Source organism: Chiloscyllium punctatum, chromosome 15 (assembly GCF_047496795.1).
Source record: "Chiloscyllium punctatum isolate Juve2018m chromosome 15, sChiPun1.3, whole genome shotgun sequence".
Classification (NCBI taxonomy): domain Eukaryota; kingdom Metazoa; phylum Chordata; class Chondrichthyes; order Orectolobiformes; family Hemiscylliidae; genus Chiloscyllium; species Chiloscyllium punctatum.
In genome coordinates this window covers 31,892,238-31,910,322 of record NC_092753.1, presented here as the reverse complement: position 1 = coordinate 31,910,322, position 18,085 = coordinate 31,892,238, and the positions used below count along the sequence as shown (strand labels likewise).

Sequence of the window (18,085 nt, the reverse complement as noted above, 5' to 3'; positions counted from 1 at the left end):
TTAATTGGCAGGATCCCTTCACGCAATCTCAGTGACCTGTCATATTGATTCATGGTTAATTTAAAACATGACTGCATTAATTCATTGTTAATTAAAGAATGAAAAGCTACATCACTGACTGATGAGGTAACGAAAGAAGCAGCTCTGAATCCACAGGAAGCTGTGATTTATTCTCCAATACCAACTGTCCCAGGTCCTCGGGAAGTTCCTATCTCTGGCCACTGCCAATCCCAGAAGCTAAAGATTTGTTCTTAAAGTATATTCTGTACTTGTCCTCCTCTTTGTCTTTCCTCAGGAAACAGGGTTTATTGGCACAGACTCTGCCCCGCTGTTCATCCAATTCGACCGGGCGATTGGGTCTTAGTAAAACCACAGACAGAGACTAAATTGCAGACGGACTGGGAAGGGCTGTACCAGGCTCTTTTGACTACCGGAACGGCAATAAGGACGGTGGAGAAAGGCTGGACTCACTACACTCTGATCAAAGGGCCAGTGGAATCTCCAGTTGAGGAAGAAGTCTGGGCAGCCGAATCAATGCAAGAGCCGCTGAAACTCAGGCTAAAGAGACTTTGAGTAACTGATTATACAGTGGCGACGTGAGCACGGGATTATTTCGGTAGGATTGAATATCAAGTCTTTTTGTGCTTCAGCACGTTTTTTTTAAGAATGCTGGGGATGTTTAGAGTTGTGATGCTAGCCCTCTTAGTATTGGGATTTTGTCAAATATCATTTTCACACGTGTTATTAACGGTTCCTGAGTCTGATAATCCATAAGTAATAGACGCTGATGCATGCAGCTTAGTAAGTTGTGGGGATGTAGACAATCAGAGACAGTACCGCAGCTCAGAGATACATCTTAAGTCCTATGGGGATGGCACTTGGTATAATGGTTTTGTCACAGTACACCAGGCCCCCTTCCAACCAGCTCTCGATTGTCCCAATAAAAAGTGTAACAACATACTTAACAATAAAGAAAACCACATGATACAAAGCAATTCTGGGGGGGGGGCGGCACCTATGAGATACAATTAAATGAAATATTTGGGATAGAAATGAAAGCAAACGGGAATGATTTCTCAGGCTGTTGTTTTTGAATTTGCAGGGAAAACGGGTAGAACTACTGGATAATAAGGTACAACCTTTCACCCCTTAAAAGTAGTAAAGATTATAGAGGTAAAGGACTTAAAACAGACCATTGAAATAGAAACTGGATATGGGGATGCAAATGCCTGGGTTGAATGGGTAAAGTATACTGTAAAAAGTCTGAATAAGAGTAATTGCTATGCATATACCTCAGGTAGGCCAACGGCCCAGGTGGTTCCCTTTCCGCTCGAGACAGGAAGGGCATGAAATGTATGATAGTCCTGTACCAGGATGAGGCTGCATGGAATGATAGGAGCTGTGCCTCCCTATCTCTGATGTTCCCTCCCTTGAAGAAAGACTTAAAAGCCCCCCACTACATTTTCAGCCACAGTTGGAAATCATACGTCGTGTGTGCATAGACGAGGCACAAGTCGGTCTAGAGATTTGGGGGAGCTGAAATTGAGATTAAGAATGTCACCGAAACGGACAAGAGAGGGAACTACTCAGCACTAAAGGTTCCCCGAGCGGATCTGTGGTGGTAGTGTGGAGGCAAAATATTGAGACCCACCCTACCTCCAGATTGGAGAGGGATATGTGCAATTGTACAACTGGCAATTCCAGTTACCCTGGCATTTGAGAAAGAAAAGATGGTATAGAAAAATGGAAGGAGTAAGAGATCACTGTTAGACACCTCTTTCGATGGCAGGATTTATCTAGACTCTATAGGAGTCCCTAGGAGGGGTACCTGATGAGTTCAAGGTTCGCAACCAGATTGCAGCAGGCTTTGAGTCCGCTCTCTTCTGGTGGGTAACAATTAATAAAAATTTAGATTGGATAAATTCCATTTTCTATAATCAACAGTGATTTATAAATTATACAAGAGATGTGCGGTTAAAGGAATATCAGAACAACTTGTTGCGACAAGTAGGAGGGCAAGGAAAACAGAATGGCCCTTGATATAATTCTAGCAGAAAAAGGGTGTGTGTGTGTGTGTGCGCGTGCGTGAGTGAGTGAGTGTGCATGCGAGTGTGCGAGAGATGTTAGGAAGAAGCTGTTGTACCTTGATTCCTAACAGCACTGTGTCTGATGGTTCAATTACTTGGGCCTTAAGGGGATTGACTACCTTAGCAGAGGAACTGGCTGAGAAGTCAGGAGTAGACATCTCTCACAGGATGGCTTGAATCATGCTTTGGAAAATTGAAGGGGGTGGTGGTTTCCATCCTTACTTCCCTGAGAGTAGTAGCAAGGTTTTTGGTAGCCATTGGCTGTTGTATCATACCCTATATACAAAGGCTAATCCAGAGACTGATTGTGACGACCTTAATGAAACAAATGCCCCTAAAGAGCATTCGAAGAGAAGGGCTCTACCTGTTAAACAATGAAGGAATAGGTGACCTCATGGAGATTTCCAAAATAAATGAAATTTTGGGCAAGATGCCACACCCTCATGCAAGAGTAAAATAAATGACACTACTGATTCAGATCTTGTCTCGGAATGAAATTATTGAAGTGAGTGAGCTTTGTTTCTCACACTACAGTCTTGAGTCATGATGACAAAGAGTCACCTAGACTCAAAATGTTAGCTTTCTGTCTCTCCATGGATGCTACCTGATCCACTGTGATCTCCAGCATTTGGTTGTTTTCAATGGCAGAACAGTCCATATGTGGAACAAACATGTCAGAGGAAGTGGCAGATGCAGGTACAGTCACAACATTCAAAAGATATCAGACAGGTACACAAACAGACAACATTGAGGTATGTGGGCCAAATGCAGGCAAGTGGAACTAGTTTATTTTGGGCAGCCTGGTTGGTATGGACAGGTTGGATCAAAGGGTCTGATTAGATTAGAATAGAATCCCTACAGTGCAGAAACAGGCCCTTTGGCCCAACAAGTCCACACCGACCCTCTGAAGAAAGAATAACCCACACAGACCCACTCACCTACTCCTTACTGACGCATCTAACACAATGGGCAATTTAGCACAGCCAATTCACCTGACCCACACATCTTTGTATGAGGGAGGAAACCGGAGCACCCGGAGGAAACCCACACAGACATTGGGAGAATGTCGGTGTGGAGTTTGCAGTCACCCGAGGCTGGGATTGAGCCTGGGTCCCTGGTGCTGCAAGGCAGCAGTGCTAACCAATGAGCTGCCCCAGGAGTGAATCCAGCCATATCGTTCTGTATGTTAGATTAGATTCCCTACAGTGTAGGGACAAGCCCATACCTACCCTCCAAAGAGGGCAACCCACCCAGTCCCACTTCCCTCTGAATAACACACCTAACACTTTACATGGCCAATTCACCTGACCTCCACAAAGACAGCCACCTAAGGCTGGAATCAAACCTGGCATCCTGGTGTTGTGAGGCAGCAGTGCTGACCACTGTGCCACCCTCATGTTTCCTCCCCCCGCCCCATCCTCCATCCTTTTTTTTGTTGAAAACTAACGGTCTGTTTCCCTGCTGTGTGATTCTATGAAATGGTGTGTCTAACTACCATTCTGGAAAGAGGAGACAGTCCAACTGGGGGTGAGGGGGAAAGAGGAGGAAGAGGGTGACAGAGAACGTGACAAGCTAAAAGTCAGGAGTGGAATAGGATCACAATTTGAAGGCATTAAACTCAGTACGGAGCCCAGAAGGTTTTAAAGTGCCTGGTTTGAAGACGAGGCGGCGCTCCTCCAGTTTTGCAGCAATTTGTTCCCACAGTATCATACAGCGGCCTGCACTAAAGAGTCGGCCGACTGCAAATCCTGGGAAACGGGCCCCAAAGGATTGTTATCCTCAAAACACATAGGTATAAAATCACTATTACCTGTCTATATTGCTAAATCGCAAAGCAAAGCAAACGATACTACCGCTGATCTCTTTTAACTGCCGTACCGAGAAGCAAATTGATGCACGCGCGCCGAGACAGCTTCAGTTTAAATGCAGCCGAGGGCTAACGGCCGTGCGAGGACCCGCCCCAAGCAAGGAGCCGAGCTGTCCAGGATACTGCCTGTCAGACCGGGACTAGGAGGAGGGGGAAGAAGGGGCCTATGCATTCACTAGCTGTCCTGACAGGTGCCTGTCTCCGACTCCCGAGCTGAAACGATGAGCGGCGGCCCATTGTCGTCGTGAAAGGGTTAACGGTCTCCATTGCCCCGTCCCCACCCCACCTCCCTTTCCCACCCCTTTTCCTCCTCCCGTTCCATCATGACCAAATGAACACTCGGGGAATGAAATTTAAATTTCGCAAAGGAGAACGAGTTCTCTGCTTCGAGCCGGACCCCACAAAGGCCAAGGTTTTATACGATGCCAAGGTAGCGGCACCGCGGCCTCCCCCTCCCCCTCCCCCTCTCTGCATTGTTTCAGCGCTTGCAGGATCCGCCTCCTCACCCACCCCATCCCCACCCTCCAAGGATCACTGGGGGGTATGGGAGGGGTCACTGTGGGGGAATGGATTGGGAAAGAGATCGGCGGGGAAGGTATATTCTGTTAGAGATCCCGGCGTGGTGAGAGAGAGTGGGGCCAGAGATATCAGGGTGGGGAGGGGACAGATCTCAGGGTGGGAGGGAGAGAGCGGAGGCAAAGATATTGAAGTGAGAAAAGGGGTAGAGATCTATGAATGCGGAGGGGGCAGTGATCTCGGGGTTGGGGGCAGAGATCTCGGGGTGGGGGTAGAGATCTCGGGGTGGGGAAGAGTTAGGGGCAGAGATCTCGTGGTGGGGGGAGAGTGGGGCAGAGATCTTGGGGTGGGGGCAGAGATCTCAGGGTGGGGGAGAGGGTGGGGGCAGAGATCTCAGGGTGGGGGCAGAGATGTCGGGGTGGGGGGGGAGAGACTGGGGGCAGAGATGTCGGGGTGGGGGGGAGAGACTGGGGACAGAGATGTCGGGGTGGAGGGTAGAGAGTGGGGACAGAGATCTCGGGGTGGGGGGAGAGAATGGGACAGAGATCTCGGGGTGGGGGAGAGAATGGGGGCATAGATCTCAGGGTGGGAAGGTGGCAATGATCTCTGGGTTGGGAGGAGAGTGGGGGCAGAGATCTCGGGGTGGGGAGGGGGCGGAGATCTCAGAGTGGGGGCAGAGATATTGGGGTTGGGAAGGTGGGGGGGGGGGGACATAGAGCCGGGGATGAGGACTTTGGGGTGGGGGCAGAGATAAGGGATTGATGGGGGGGGAGTAGAGATCCCGAGGTGGGAATTTTGGGGGAGGGGGTGCTGAGCTCTCTGGGTGTGGGGTGAGCTGAAATCCTTGGGTGAATTGCAATCTCAGGGTAGTTGGTGGGGGGGGGGCGTGCAGCTGAGATCTTGGTTGGGCGGGGCTGAGATCCAGGGATGGGGAGGTAATGGGGCAGAGATCCCAGGGTGGGGGTAGAGATTTCTAGGTGGGGAGTTGTAACTGAGATCCCGGGATGGGCTGCAATTCAGGGTAATGGGGGCTGAGATCTCAGGTTGGGGAGGGGCTGAGAACCAGTTTGGGGAGGGCTGTATTCTGCGAGTGGGTGTTGAGTTCTTGGGATGGAGGGGGCTGAAATCCTGGGGTGAGGAGGTTGGTAGGGGATGGTCAGCAATCCCGGGATGGGGTGGTGGCAGCAGAGATGCTGGGGTGGGGCGCAGAGATCTCTGGGTGGGGGGGGGGGGCTGAGTTCTCGGCGAGCAGGGTGCACTGAGATCCCTGGGTGGGTTGCAAGCTCGGGTAATTGGCGGGAGCTGAGATTTCGGAGTGTGGAGGGGGTCCTGAGATCTTTGTTGGGCGGGGATGAGATCTAGGAGTGGGGAGGTGTTGGGGCAGTAATCCCAGGATGGGCATGGGTAGACATCACAGAGGAGGGGTGGGTGGGGGCAAAGATCTCGGGGTGGGGTGCAGAGATCTTGGGATCGAAGAGGGGGGGCTGAAATCCCATGGTGGGCTGCAATTTAGGGTTGTTGGGGTGGGAGGGGGTGCTGAGTACTTGGTTGGGCGGGTCTGAGATCCAGGGATGGGGAAGTGGGATGGCGGGTGGGGCAGAGATCCCAGAATGAGGTGGTGTGGGGGCAGAAGTCTTGGGGTGGGGATGGGTAGAGATCACATATTGGGTTGTGTGTTGGGGGAGGGGGTGGTGCAGACATCTCTGTATGTTAGGGAGAGCTGAGATCCCAGGGTGGGCTGCGATTCAGGGTAGTGCGGGGTTGGGGGCACTGTGATCTTGGGAGAGGCTGAGAACCAGGGTTGGGGGAGGGCTGCATTCTCAGGTGGGGTGTGCTGAGCTCTTGGGGTGGGGAATGATGAGAATCCCAGGCTGGGCTGAGGGGATGCTGAGATCTCAGCGTGGGGAATGCACTGAGATATCAGTGTGAGTGGGGGAATTGAGATCTTCAGGTGAGGGTGAAGATTGGGATTTAAGTTGGGAACTCTGAGATCTCTGGGTTGGGGAGAGGTATTACGGTGAAATATTGGGTGCGTTGGTGAGCTCAATCCTGAACTGAGGAGAGATAATTGCAGGGGATAGATTGGGTGAGATTTTGGCATGGAAAGTACTTGGACATTTTGGGAGAAGAATTGGAATAAAATTGTGGTGAGATATCTAAGGGATTGGGGTGGGCTATGGTGGAAAAGATAGTGTGAATTTAAGTCAGCTCACTCTGATGGGTGATGTCTGAGATCACCTGGGTTTAGAGGTAATAAATTAATTTGAGGATTGGCTAACCAACAGAAAGCAAAGTTTCAGGAGAAATAAGTCTCTTTCTGGGTGGCAAGATGTAACTGATGAATGCCACACAGTTTGGTCTTTGGGCCTTAACTATTTATGGTCTATTATTGACTGGATGCAGGAATAAAATATAGCCAGGTTTGCAGATGACATTAAAATAGGTCAGAAAGTGAGTTGCAACAAAGGAATAAGAAATTTACAAATGGATTTAGATAAGGTTAAGTGAATGAGCCAAAATTTGTACATGTTTTTAAAATATATACCTATGATGTTATCCATTTTGTTTGCAAGAACAAAAAGGCAATTTAATATCTAAATGGGGAGAAACATCAACATGCTTTGATACAAGACTTGCATATAGCTAATCTTCAGCAGGTAATAAGGAGTGCAATTGGAATTTTGGCATTTATTACTAAAGGAATGTGTCCTGATGAAGGGCCTATGCTTGAAATGTTGACTGTCCTGCTCCTTGGATACTGCCTGACCTGCAGTGCTTTTCCAGTGCTACACGTTTCAACAGCTATTGAATACCTGTAATCGTTTGAGTGAATGCTTCTAGATATGGTGTCAATCAAGTGGGCTGTTTTCTCCTAGATGGTGTCAAACATCTTGACTGTTGTTTGAGTTGCCCTCGTCCAGGCAAGTGGAGAGTATTCAATTACAGTCCAGACTTGTGCCATGTAGATGGTAGACAGGTTTTGGATGTCAAGGAGCAAGTTACTGGCTGTGGGGTTCCTAGCCTCTGCCCTGCTCTTGTACTTTTATCAATAGTCCAATTCAGTTCTGGTCATTGATAACCTCCAGGATGTTGATAGTAGGTAGTTTAGGGCTGATAATGCCATTGAATGTCAAGGGGCAATGGAGAGATTCTCTTGTGTTGGAGATGGCCACTGCCTGGCATTTGTGTTACTTGCCACAGAGCTGAAACCTGGATGTTGTCCAGGTCTTGCTACATTTGACTGTTGACTGCTTATGGCTCATATCAAATGCCAACTCAATATGAGTGAGCACTATAAGTCATGTTACAATAGGGAAATTAAGAACTGCAGCCACTTATAGACCCGAGTATATCATAGTACCAGAATTAGAACAACTGGGAGTATTCCAGAAGCCTAAGCAGACAATTTTTAACAGAAAAAGATGTTAGGAGACTATTGGTGCTGTTGGAAAGGTGGAAAATTCATTATGTAAACTGTGCTAATGACAAGAGATATTCACACAAAACATAGATAAGACTCACTTGGGAAAAGGCTGTTAATACGAAGTGAATTCATTCATTAAAGTTGCTTTGGGAATGGGAATCATTTATTAATGCCATGATTAGTGAGATTCATCTGCAGAAGCCAGTAGAAAAGGCACAAATGCTCCATTTTATTCACAGAATGTGGGATTCCTCCATTTTGACCTCAGAAACTCAGGAACACTGTCCAGTACAAAATACACAGTAGCATCATTGCTATACAGCAAAAGTAAAATCTCTAATGACAAGAAAAGGAAATAATTACAGAGATGGGGTAAATTGAACAGAGAGTTGACATATTGGAAAAATAATTGAGATACAAATTTGCTTCCAAATTAGGTACTAAATCAGAAGTTGAACACCTCTTTATCCAACTTGGATTTAGCTGATGTTGTTGTAGCTCACCAAAGCAATACTTTTGAAGAAGTACTGAAACCATTAACAATTACTTCAACCTAGGAACAAATAGTTAACAGAACAGTTCAGTGGTTGAGGTGAGTCCATGGATAATTTCATTAAGAATCCCTAGAGATCAGTGCAACAATAGGACTAATGGTTTAATATCAGGATTCATGAAAGACAGAATTAGAGCTATTGCTGATGAGTCCTTGTCAGAGAGATTGATTACATTCAAGTGAAGGTTCAAATCTGGAGAAATCCATTCAAATATTTCTGAAATATTCAAATATTTCTGAAGCAGAAATCTGGAATCAACAGTGGTTAATTATACAAGAAGGTCAGCCTTATCAGAGGAGATCAGTAGAATCCACTCAATTCTGAAGGACGAAAGACACATGATAAACCAGTGCAGGATGGAAGGAGTCAAACTAGTTAAAGTCAAGAAACAACAACTCAAAGAACTGTTAGTCGTGGAGCAACAAATTAAGGAACACCTGGTCATGGAGCAACCATAAGACCATAAGACCATAAGACATAGGAGTGGAAGTAAGGCCATTCGGCCCATCGAGTCCACTCCGCCATTCAATCATGGCTGATGCACATTTCAGCTCCACTTGCCAGCATTCTCCCCGTAGCCCTTAATTCCTCTAGACAACAAGAACCTATCAATCTCGGCCTTGAAGACATTTAGCGTCCCGGCTTCCACTGCACTCCGTGGCAATGAATTCCACAGGCCCACCACTCTCTGGCTGAAGAAATGTCTCCGCATTTCCGTTCTGAAATGACCCCCTCTAATTCTAAGGCTGTGTCCACGGGTCCTAGTCTCCTCGCCTAACAGAAACAATTTTCTAGCATCCACCTTTTCAAAGCCATGTATTATTTTGTACGTCTCTATTAGATCTCCCCTTAATCTTCTAAACTCCAACGAATACAATCCCAGTATCCTCAGCCGTTCCTCATATGCTAGACCTGTCATTCCAGGGATCATCCGTGTGAATCTCCGCTGGACACGTTCCAGTGCCAGTATGTCCTTCCTGAGGTGTGGGGACCAAAACTGGACACAGTACTCCAAATGGGGCCTAACCAGAGCTTTATAAAGTCTTAGTAGTACATCTCTGCTTTTATATTCCAACCCTCTTGAGATAAGAGACAACATTGCATTCGCTTTCTTAATCACAGACTCAACCTGCATGTTTACCTTTAGAGAATCCTCGACTAGCACTCCCAGATCCCTTTGTGCTTTGGCTTTATTAAGTTTCTCACCATTTAGAAAGTAGTCCATTCCTATATTCTTTTTGCCAAAGTGCAAGACCTCGCACTTGCTCACGTTAAATTCCATCAGCCATTTCCTGGACCACTCTCCCAACCTGTCTAGATCCTTCTGTAGCCTCCCCACTTCCTCAGTACTACCTGCCTGTCTACCTAACTTTGTATCATCGGCAAACTTCGCTAGAATGCCCCCGGTTCCCTCATCCAAATCATTAATATATAATGCGAACAGCTGTGGCCCCAGCACCGAACCCTGCGGGACACCGCTCGTCACCGGCTGCCATTCTGAAAAAGAACCTTTTATCCCAACTCTCTGCCTTCTGTTAGATAGCCAATCCTCAATCCATCCCAGCAGCTCACCTCGAACACCATGGGCCCTCACCTTGCTCAGCAGTCTCCCGTGTGGCACCTTATCAAAGGCCTTTTGAAAGTCCAGATAGACCACATCCACTGGGTTCCCCTGGTCTAACCTACTTGTTACCTCTTCAAAAAATTCCAACAGGTTTGTCAGGCATGACCTCCCTTTACTAAATCCATGTTGACTTGTTCTAATCAGACTCTGCTCTTCCAAGAATTTAGAAACCTCATCCTTAATGATGGATTCTAGAATTTTACCAACAACCGAGGTTAAGCTGATTGGCCTATAATTTTCCATCTTTTGCCTTGATCCTTTTTTGAACAAGGGGGTTACTACAGCCATCTTCCAATCGTCCGGGACCTTTCCTGACTCCAGTGACTCTTGAAAGATCTCAACCAATGCCTCTGCTATTTCCTCAGCAACCTCTCTCAGAACTCTAGGGTGTATCCCATCGGGGCCAGGAGATTTATCAATTTTAAGACTTTTTAACTTTTCTAGCACTATCTCTTTCGTAATGGCAACCATACTCAACTCAGCCCCGTGACACCCTTTAATTTTTTTTTTTTTCAAAGGACTACCAGTAAAAGATTTTATGGGGCTCCCTAGACTTATGGTCGAACTCGAACAGAAGACCATTCAGATTAACTATGTTGCCGATGTATTTAAATTTATTACATACAGTAAGTGAAGTAGATACCTGCAACAGTACTGAATTGGCGGATATATTTTTAACTACTACGAACTCTGAAGAGATTTCAGCCTGCAAAATTTGAACGTAAATGCTAACAACCAGATAAGCAATGAGCAGTACTCTCCACTTGAGCTCATGGATGTGTCTTTAACTGACATAATTCAAAGTGTGACACAGCTTGATGATGAAATGGTAGTGATAAGCTTATTTGATGTTGCTGAGTTAATTTGGAAGACAAGTTCAAGCAATGAATTTCATCTCATTGTTGTCTCAGGCTGAACTGTGACAGATGTCATGTCAAGCAAAAAACAAATTATATGATTGAGAAAGTGAACATTGTGGTTTCACCATTAGTGCATTTACTGAGGGCAATCAGTGACTAAAGCATTCACCCTAATCACCAAGTTGAAATAAAACATCTACAGGCTTCTGGAGTGATCACTGGAGATGGAAAGTGAAAGTCTGCTAACACAGATAGAAGATGTGATCTGTATAACTCATCTAACAAATAAGAAGGGACAACCAGCATCCGAAGATTCAGAACAGTCAAGAAGAAATTGCCTGATTGAACAAGGCAGATGTCCTACACAAAAGACATCCAAGAGATTAAAGTACCTTCAGTTCATAGGGACTTTCAGACCATAAGATGTTAGGAACAGAATCAAAGTCAACAGTTTTCAGCCCTGATATCTACCAATTCTCCAAATCTGAAGAGAGCATTTTCTGGAAGAACTGTGATACCTAAATTTGTGAAGTAATAGATCTTGTGGAAAGGACATGGGGAGCTGTGGAAAGAATGATAATTTAAACAAAAGTATAAGTAGTCTCTTTCAAGGGAGATTTTAAAAAAAATTGGTGGTGGGATCTATCATACTAGTCCAACTTGTACATAATTGCTGTTATGTATAGATTACATCTTCCTCTTATTGTCAGACAATCAAGTAGATTTTCTGGACCACATTAGACTAAGCATTCTGTGATGTCTATCCTGAAAGAGGAGGATTCCAGCATATCAGACTTTATAGTGAGATGTGATACAGTCATACAACTTGATGAGCTCTACTACTGATGAGAAGGAAGAAGTGATCATTTCCTCTTCTCCAGACCTCCAAACTGACCACCAATGCACTGTGTCTGCATTGTACTTGTAGCCATTCATTGAGCTTTGTTTGAAGAACACATCCTTGCCCTATGAAGGTCAAGAGCAGCATCACAGGGGTATCAGTTGTGGTTTCTCCTCAGGCTCATAGTATTTCTGATTTGGACCACTGTGAAGATTGCAGCAGATCAAGAAGATGATGAACCATACCTTTCCAGAGTCAGCTAGAAATGGCCTTACCAGCCTATATCTTGAAACCAAATAAAATGAAAAAGCTCCTTTATACTTTCTCCTTGTATTATTCCAAACTACAATGTGACATTTTGGTTTATCTAATACTGTATCCATATGTATGTAAAAGCTCATTGTTCAGAATAGGAACCCATTAGATTCTTGGACGTTTTGCCTAAAGTACAAACGCAGGACTGAAAAGAAACCATTACTTTTTTAAATTGACTTGAATAGGTGCTTTCAATTACCTAATGATGGTTCAGCTGGCACTGTAATTATCAAAAAGGTTAAATGATGGGTCAGTTGCTTTACTGTTCTGCTGAAAAGCTAATTCCAATGAGTGTGTTAACTACCTTTACATTTATTTTGGATTTGGATATCAGAGTTTTTAAGATAGGGTAGAAAATTCAGAGAAAAAAAAGAAAAGTTTCATTGGATTGTTGTTTCAGAACCAACATAGGCATGGTAAGCTAGATGACTGTTGCCTTTGCTGTAAAACGTTAGTTCTATTTATTTCAAACAAAATTGTAGTTAGGTTTTGCTGAGAAAAGAGATTTTGTCTTGCCATCAAGAGTAATTTGCATGGATACAGTTTAAAGGAAAACAATATTTATACTGTATGAGTGGAGAGTACTAATTGGTTGGCGAGTGAAGTCCCAGTGGTAGAGGCATTGCCATGGAGAATGTGCCAGTTCCTAATGGTTGACAGTTTACTGCCACGCTGTTTTAAATTTCAAACCAATCATGTTGACTTTGATCAAGTCATTGCCCTGCAGAATGAACCAGCAAATGACTGTCACTTACCTTGTTAAGTTGAAACAGGTACAGTGCATGTGCATTTTCTGTCTGTCTGCAAAGAACAAGACTGTATTAACATATATAGCTTGCAGTGTATGTAGGTCTGACTGACTATCTTGATGACTGCAAGACATAAAGATTCAACAAAATGTCTTTTTTCTGCAGTACCATAGTTCTGTACTATCATTAACTATTTGTAAAAATAAACAGCTAATTCTTTTCATTCATTCGAAAATAAATTAACATATAATAATGTTCCTTGACTTTTGTTTTCCTCTAGATACTTGCATGATGTTACTAAATTTCTAATGATAAAAATGTTATATGTAAAAACATGGTTCATAATAGAAATAAATATGTGGTATTTGTTTTTGATTGCACTGTTTTAGGATGTTTAATCATCTCTTACAGATTGTTGATGTAGAAGTCAGTAGAGATGAAAAAGGCCGAAAGATCCCAGAATATCTGATTCATTTTAATGGTTGGAACAGAAGGTAAGATCATTCTTTACATCTCTAAGAAACTAATTCTCTATATACATCTAAGTAGATTCTTAATTACATCTGGCAAGTTTAAATTAAATGGAAAGATCAAACTACAATCGGGGACCTGAATGGAGCAAACATTCAACTGATCCAAGGACAGAAGTTTGCATATTTCGGAGCAATGGCTTACGTAGTTACTCAGATGACTCCACCAATCTTTCACCTATGTATAGTAGTAGTTTGGAAAATGTAGTAACAAATATTTTTGTGGAGTTGGAGGATCTCAAAATTTTCAATAAACTCGTTAGGTCACTTTTGGAATATTGAGTGCAATTCTGGTCTCCCTGCTATTTGAATGATGTGAAACTTGAAAGGGTTCGGAAAGGATTTACAAAGATGTTACCAGGGTTAGCGGGTTTGAGCTGTAGGGAGAAGCTGAATAGGCTGGGGCTGCTTTCCCTGGAGTATTGGAGACTGAGCAGTGACCTTTATAATTTATTATAAAATCATGAGGGGCATGGATAGAGAAAATGGACGAGATCTTTTACCTGGGATGGGACAGTCTAGGAGTAGAGGGCATAGGTTTATAGTGAGAGGGGAAAGATTTAAAAGGGACGGAAGGGGCAACATTTTCACGCAGAGGGCGGTGCGTGTATAGAATGAGCTACCAGAGGACGTGGTGGAGATTGGTACAATTTCAGCATTTAGACGGCATCTGGATGGGTATTTGAGTAGGAAGGGTTTAGAGGGATATGTACCAAATGCTGGAAAATGGAACTAGATTAATGTAAAATATCTAGTTGGCATGGGCAAGTTGGACTGAAGTCTCTGTTTCCGTGCTGTACAACACTGACTCTCAGACTATAATAAGAATTTCATAAAATCATAGATTTGTTGTCTTTCATATAAAAAAATGCTTTTGAGGAGTGTATTAAACGAGGCAAGAACTTAAAATGTCAATTAATATTGGGGAGTTTGAAGGAATTTGGATGCTTAAATGTTCAGTGGAATGCAGTGAAAGGAGTATGGAATGCATTTCATGGGTATATTGAGCTTGGAGATGGAGTGAGAGGAGGTGGGAGAGGGACTAGGTATGGACACAGCATTGGAGCTATGGCGGATTTCACTTATTGGATAAGTGAAAAGTGGTGAACAGCAAGGTGGCAAAATATATAACCTCAATCTTACTGATAAATTAATGTATGCGCTGCTCCGGTTCATGAGCTAAATTGAGGAAATGGTTGGCAGTGGAAAAAATCAGAACTTTTGATTTTGTAATCGTTCTGAAATACTGGTATGCCTTGTTAGTGGATTGAGGTCAGTTAGTCATTGCCATCGCTATCTGGCTATATTATGTCAATCGAAACTGGTTGTGTACAAATATGCAGATATCCAACACAATGTTCATCCTTTGAACTAGAGATTCTGAGGCTGAGGGTATACAGAGGTCTAATGACAGAATTTGAAGGGAGAGAGTCAAGGTTTTATTGGGAATAAAGATATCCAAGGTAGGACAAGGGAGTGATCAACCGAAGAGCTTTGGTCTACTGGTCAAATGCCAGGCTGTTAGAAGTTTGTGGTTGGAAGTCATTTGTATTGATTTATAGAAGGAAGTGAGATAGGAAGGGGATCATATCCAGTGGATGGAGAAAGATGCAAGTTGGAGATGGTCCAGATAGAGATTGCAACAGTAGAAGCCAAGTCCTTAGGTACATGACACGGTCAGATGGTTACCAACAAATTATGATTGAAAGAGTTTAAATGGTAGGGGAGATTTAGGGAAGGCAGGAGAGTCATAAACTTGAAGGAAGACTAATTCAGTTGAAGTGCAAATTAATAAAGATATTGGAAATTCAATGTAGAAGCTATGGGAGAATATCATTGAACACTTCAGGATTCTTTGAAATGAAACAGCTTGGTAAACCCAATTGGATTTAAAAATGTAATCTCATATTTTTCAGTGTGTTAATTGAGAGAAACAAAAATGATGCCACTGGGCCTGAAATTTCACCTGGAGAATAATTAGAAGGTGAAGGTGATTGTCTTTATACTTTAAACCAAGCCTCATTCTTGCACTCTTTCACTAGTGACAACTCCATTCAGTTTATTGTGTTGGACTGATTGGATAGATTTTTCATTCAGTGTATTTAACTGTATAGTCTGTAAATTCTATCTGCTTGTAAGTAGATGTTATAACTTATTCTATAAGAGATTTGTTGTTTGATAAAATAATTAGTATATGGAACAAGCAGAGGGTAATGTTAGACGAGCAAGCTTATAGCTAAAATTTCAGATTTGGTGTGCAGAATTGTCTTTTTCTGTGTCATGCCATATGAAAATATAAAAAGAAGCATAAAATGACTTCACTGGGGCAGAGAAGAAATTTATAAAACTATATTGGGAGATTTATCACAGCAACATGGATGTTCAGTACCATTTAAATACTACTAAAACCACGGAGTCATTTTTTTCAAACAATAATTGGAAAATTTGAAATAATTGTAATTTGATTTCTGCGTCAATATTGGAAGATGCAAGATTTCTACTGAAGAAGAGCTGGTTGATTTCTAGTCTTGTATTTGCTTTTAAATTCCAAATGCTTAAGGCAAGAATAATGCATGCACCACCACACAACTCAACAAAATCAGTTACCATGTGTTGATTTTGATTACAGCTTCACCACTTTCTGTTTCTTTCTGGTTGTGTTTGTCTGGTATTTACCAATTCCAAGATTGCTGATTTTCTGTGCTGTTTGTGACAACAAATCTATATTACCTTAACTCTAATGCTTTATATAGTTATAAATTGATAAAGTTATATTATTGCATTGTTTCCTTGAGCACTTCTGCAGTTATTGCCATGCACTTTGCACATTGAAGGATGCAGTATCCTTTTGTGTTGGTCAAGACAGATTGTCTCTTGAAGAAAGAAGGCATCTGTACACTATGCATAAGAGGACTAGGCAAGTGAAAAGATTATTGAACTAATCTGAATAATTTGAAATTCTGTACTCTAGATTTGTACTTGATAGAGTTCTCCCTTTATACCTTAAACCCAGCCTCTATTCTTGCACTTTTCACTAGTGACAACTCCATTCAGTTTATTGTGCTGGACTGATTTGATAGATTCTTCATTCAGTGTATTTAACAATTAGTCTGTTAATTCTATTTTCTTTTAAAAAAATGTTGTCTTGATTCCCATTTAACTTCTATTTCTAGTGCATCTGGTTCGTCAGAAAGAGGATATTTCTTGATGCACAATTCTTGCCTTGTCAATCTTTGCTACTGAGAATAACAATTCTTTTAATTTTCTGCTCATGACTCAACAATGTGGAATTATCCTTGTTGATTTTGCACCCTTTCAACTGTTCATCTGACTTTCGAATGATCTGATCTGAAATAACGCAAGTTAAATCTTAACCACGTTTCATACATAATTTATGTTGCACCTGTTTTATCCAAAATAAAAACATCATGTGTGTGCAACATACAACTATAAGTATTTTTCACTTCCCCTGTCTGATCATGGGTTCTTCTGATCAGAATTTGGAGATAACAAAACAGCAAAAGGCAACTCAGACTCTGATCATCAAGTCTTTACCCATGATGCAAATAGTATAGATTAATTATCTTAATTATAGAAAGGCAAATCATTGAAAGGATGCATACAGATAATTTTTGATTCTACATGTACATTCAATTACCATTTAATGTATAGATAATCTGAACATGATTTTCAAACTCAACTAATGAGCACTTTGAGGTACTTTTTACATCCGCCAGTTGATCACCTCGCTTAATATGCCATTTGAAATGGTGTGTTTTCTGATAAAGTCCACTGATTTTTATTTTAGCCATTTTACATTTATCAACTTTTGTTTCACTTTATTAAAAGCCTCAAAGAATCTTTGTTGAGAGGTTGAAACATTAGTTCAAACAAATGCAGAAGCTGTAATTTGATTGTCATAATTTTCTACTTTTACTGTCTGCACCTTTGATCTCCACATTGTTTAGTGTATGATCTCTTAGTGAATGCTCATGCTTGTAGGTATATAGGCAAGCACTGTTCTTATTTAACTCTGTGCTGTTTTTGTTAATCCCCTCACTTAAAAACTGATGTTTTAGTTTTATAAAGTACAAAGTATTTTGTTTTTGCTGTTTGTTTTGATACAATACTAATAAATATTAGTACAACTCTTATGTACAACTTTGTTATACTGCCAAACAAGGATAATTATCCCAAATAAATGTGATTATGTGAAGTTCTGGTTGACGTTATTTCATTATTTAACTCTGAACTGCTTTGTGAGTTTGATCTACAAAACAGTCTTTAAAAATGCATATCACCTACGTTAGAGAAAGACCTGTGTATTCTGTGTTGTAATGTGAGCAGTCAGATGTGATGTACAACCAGCATCATATATTTACTTTTCAATTGTAAATTCACTCCTATTCTAGCTTGAGGCAATTCCACCCTTATTGTATGTGAACTGTAGTGCAAAAGAATGAAATTTGGTTTTCCAGTTGTTTTAAGAATCATTAATTTTGGAATCTATTCTTTGCATAGATTATCAGGTCCCTAAATTTCTGTCTTTTCTCAATAAGGAAATGGATACTTCTAGGATTGAAGATTTTTGTTTTAACACGTTAGTAATAACCTATAGTTTATATTTTTTTGGAGAATGTTTTTCACTAGTTCTGGATTAGTTGCTTTCATGTTTGATATTTGGATAACATTATGAATTGCTGCTGTGAGATACAACA

The 18,085-nt window shown here is 42.3% G+C and overlaps 1 protein-coding gene across 9 annotated transcripts in view; it reads left to right on the top strand.

Moving 5' to 3' along the window:
• The first annotated feature begins 4,134 nt into the window (after positions 1–4,134).
• The window catches only part of LOC140486166 (MSL complex subunit 3-like), a 50,374-nt gene continuing 36,423 nt past the window's right edge, over positions 4,135–18,085 (top strand). For 2 of the 9 annotated variants that reach the window (XM_072584883.1, XM_072584884.1), the window contains exons 1-3: positions 7,044–7,127; positions 13,249–13,331; positions 15,284–15,351. Coding sequence is in view for 5 of the 9 variants with exons in the window: in XM_072584880.1 (XP_072440981.1) it covers positions 4,286–4,384; positions 13,249–13,331 (182 nt within the window). In the remaining 4 variants the exon portion in view is untranslated. Of the gene's footprint in view, positions 4,385–7,043; positions 7,128–13,248; positions 13,332–15,283; positions 15,352–16,233; positions 16,285–18,085 lie in introns of those variants that run through there. The other 7 variants (XM_072584879.1, XM_072584877.1, XM_072584882.1 and 4 more) reach the window with 6 other exon arrangements.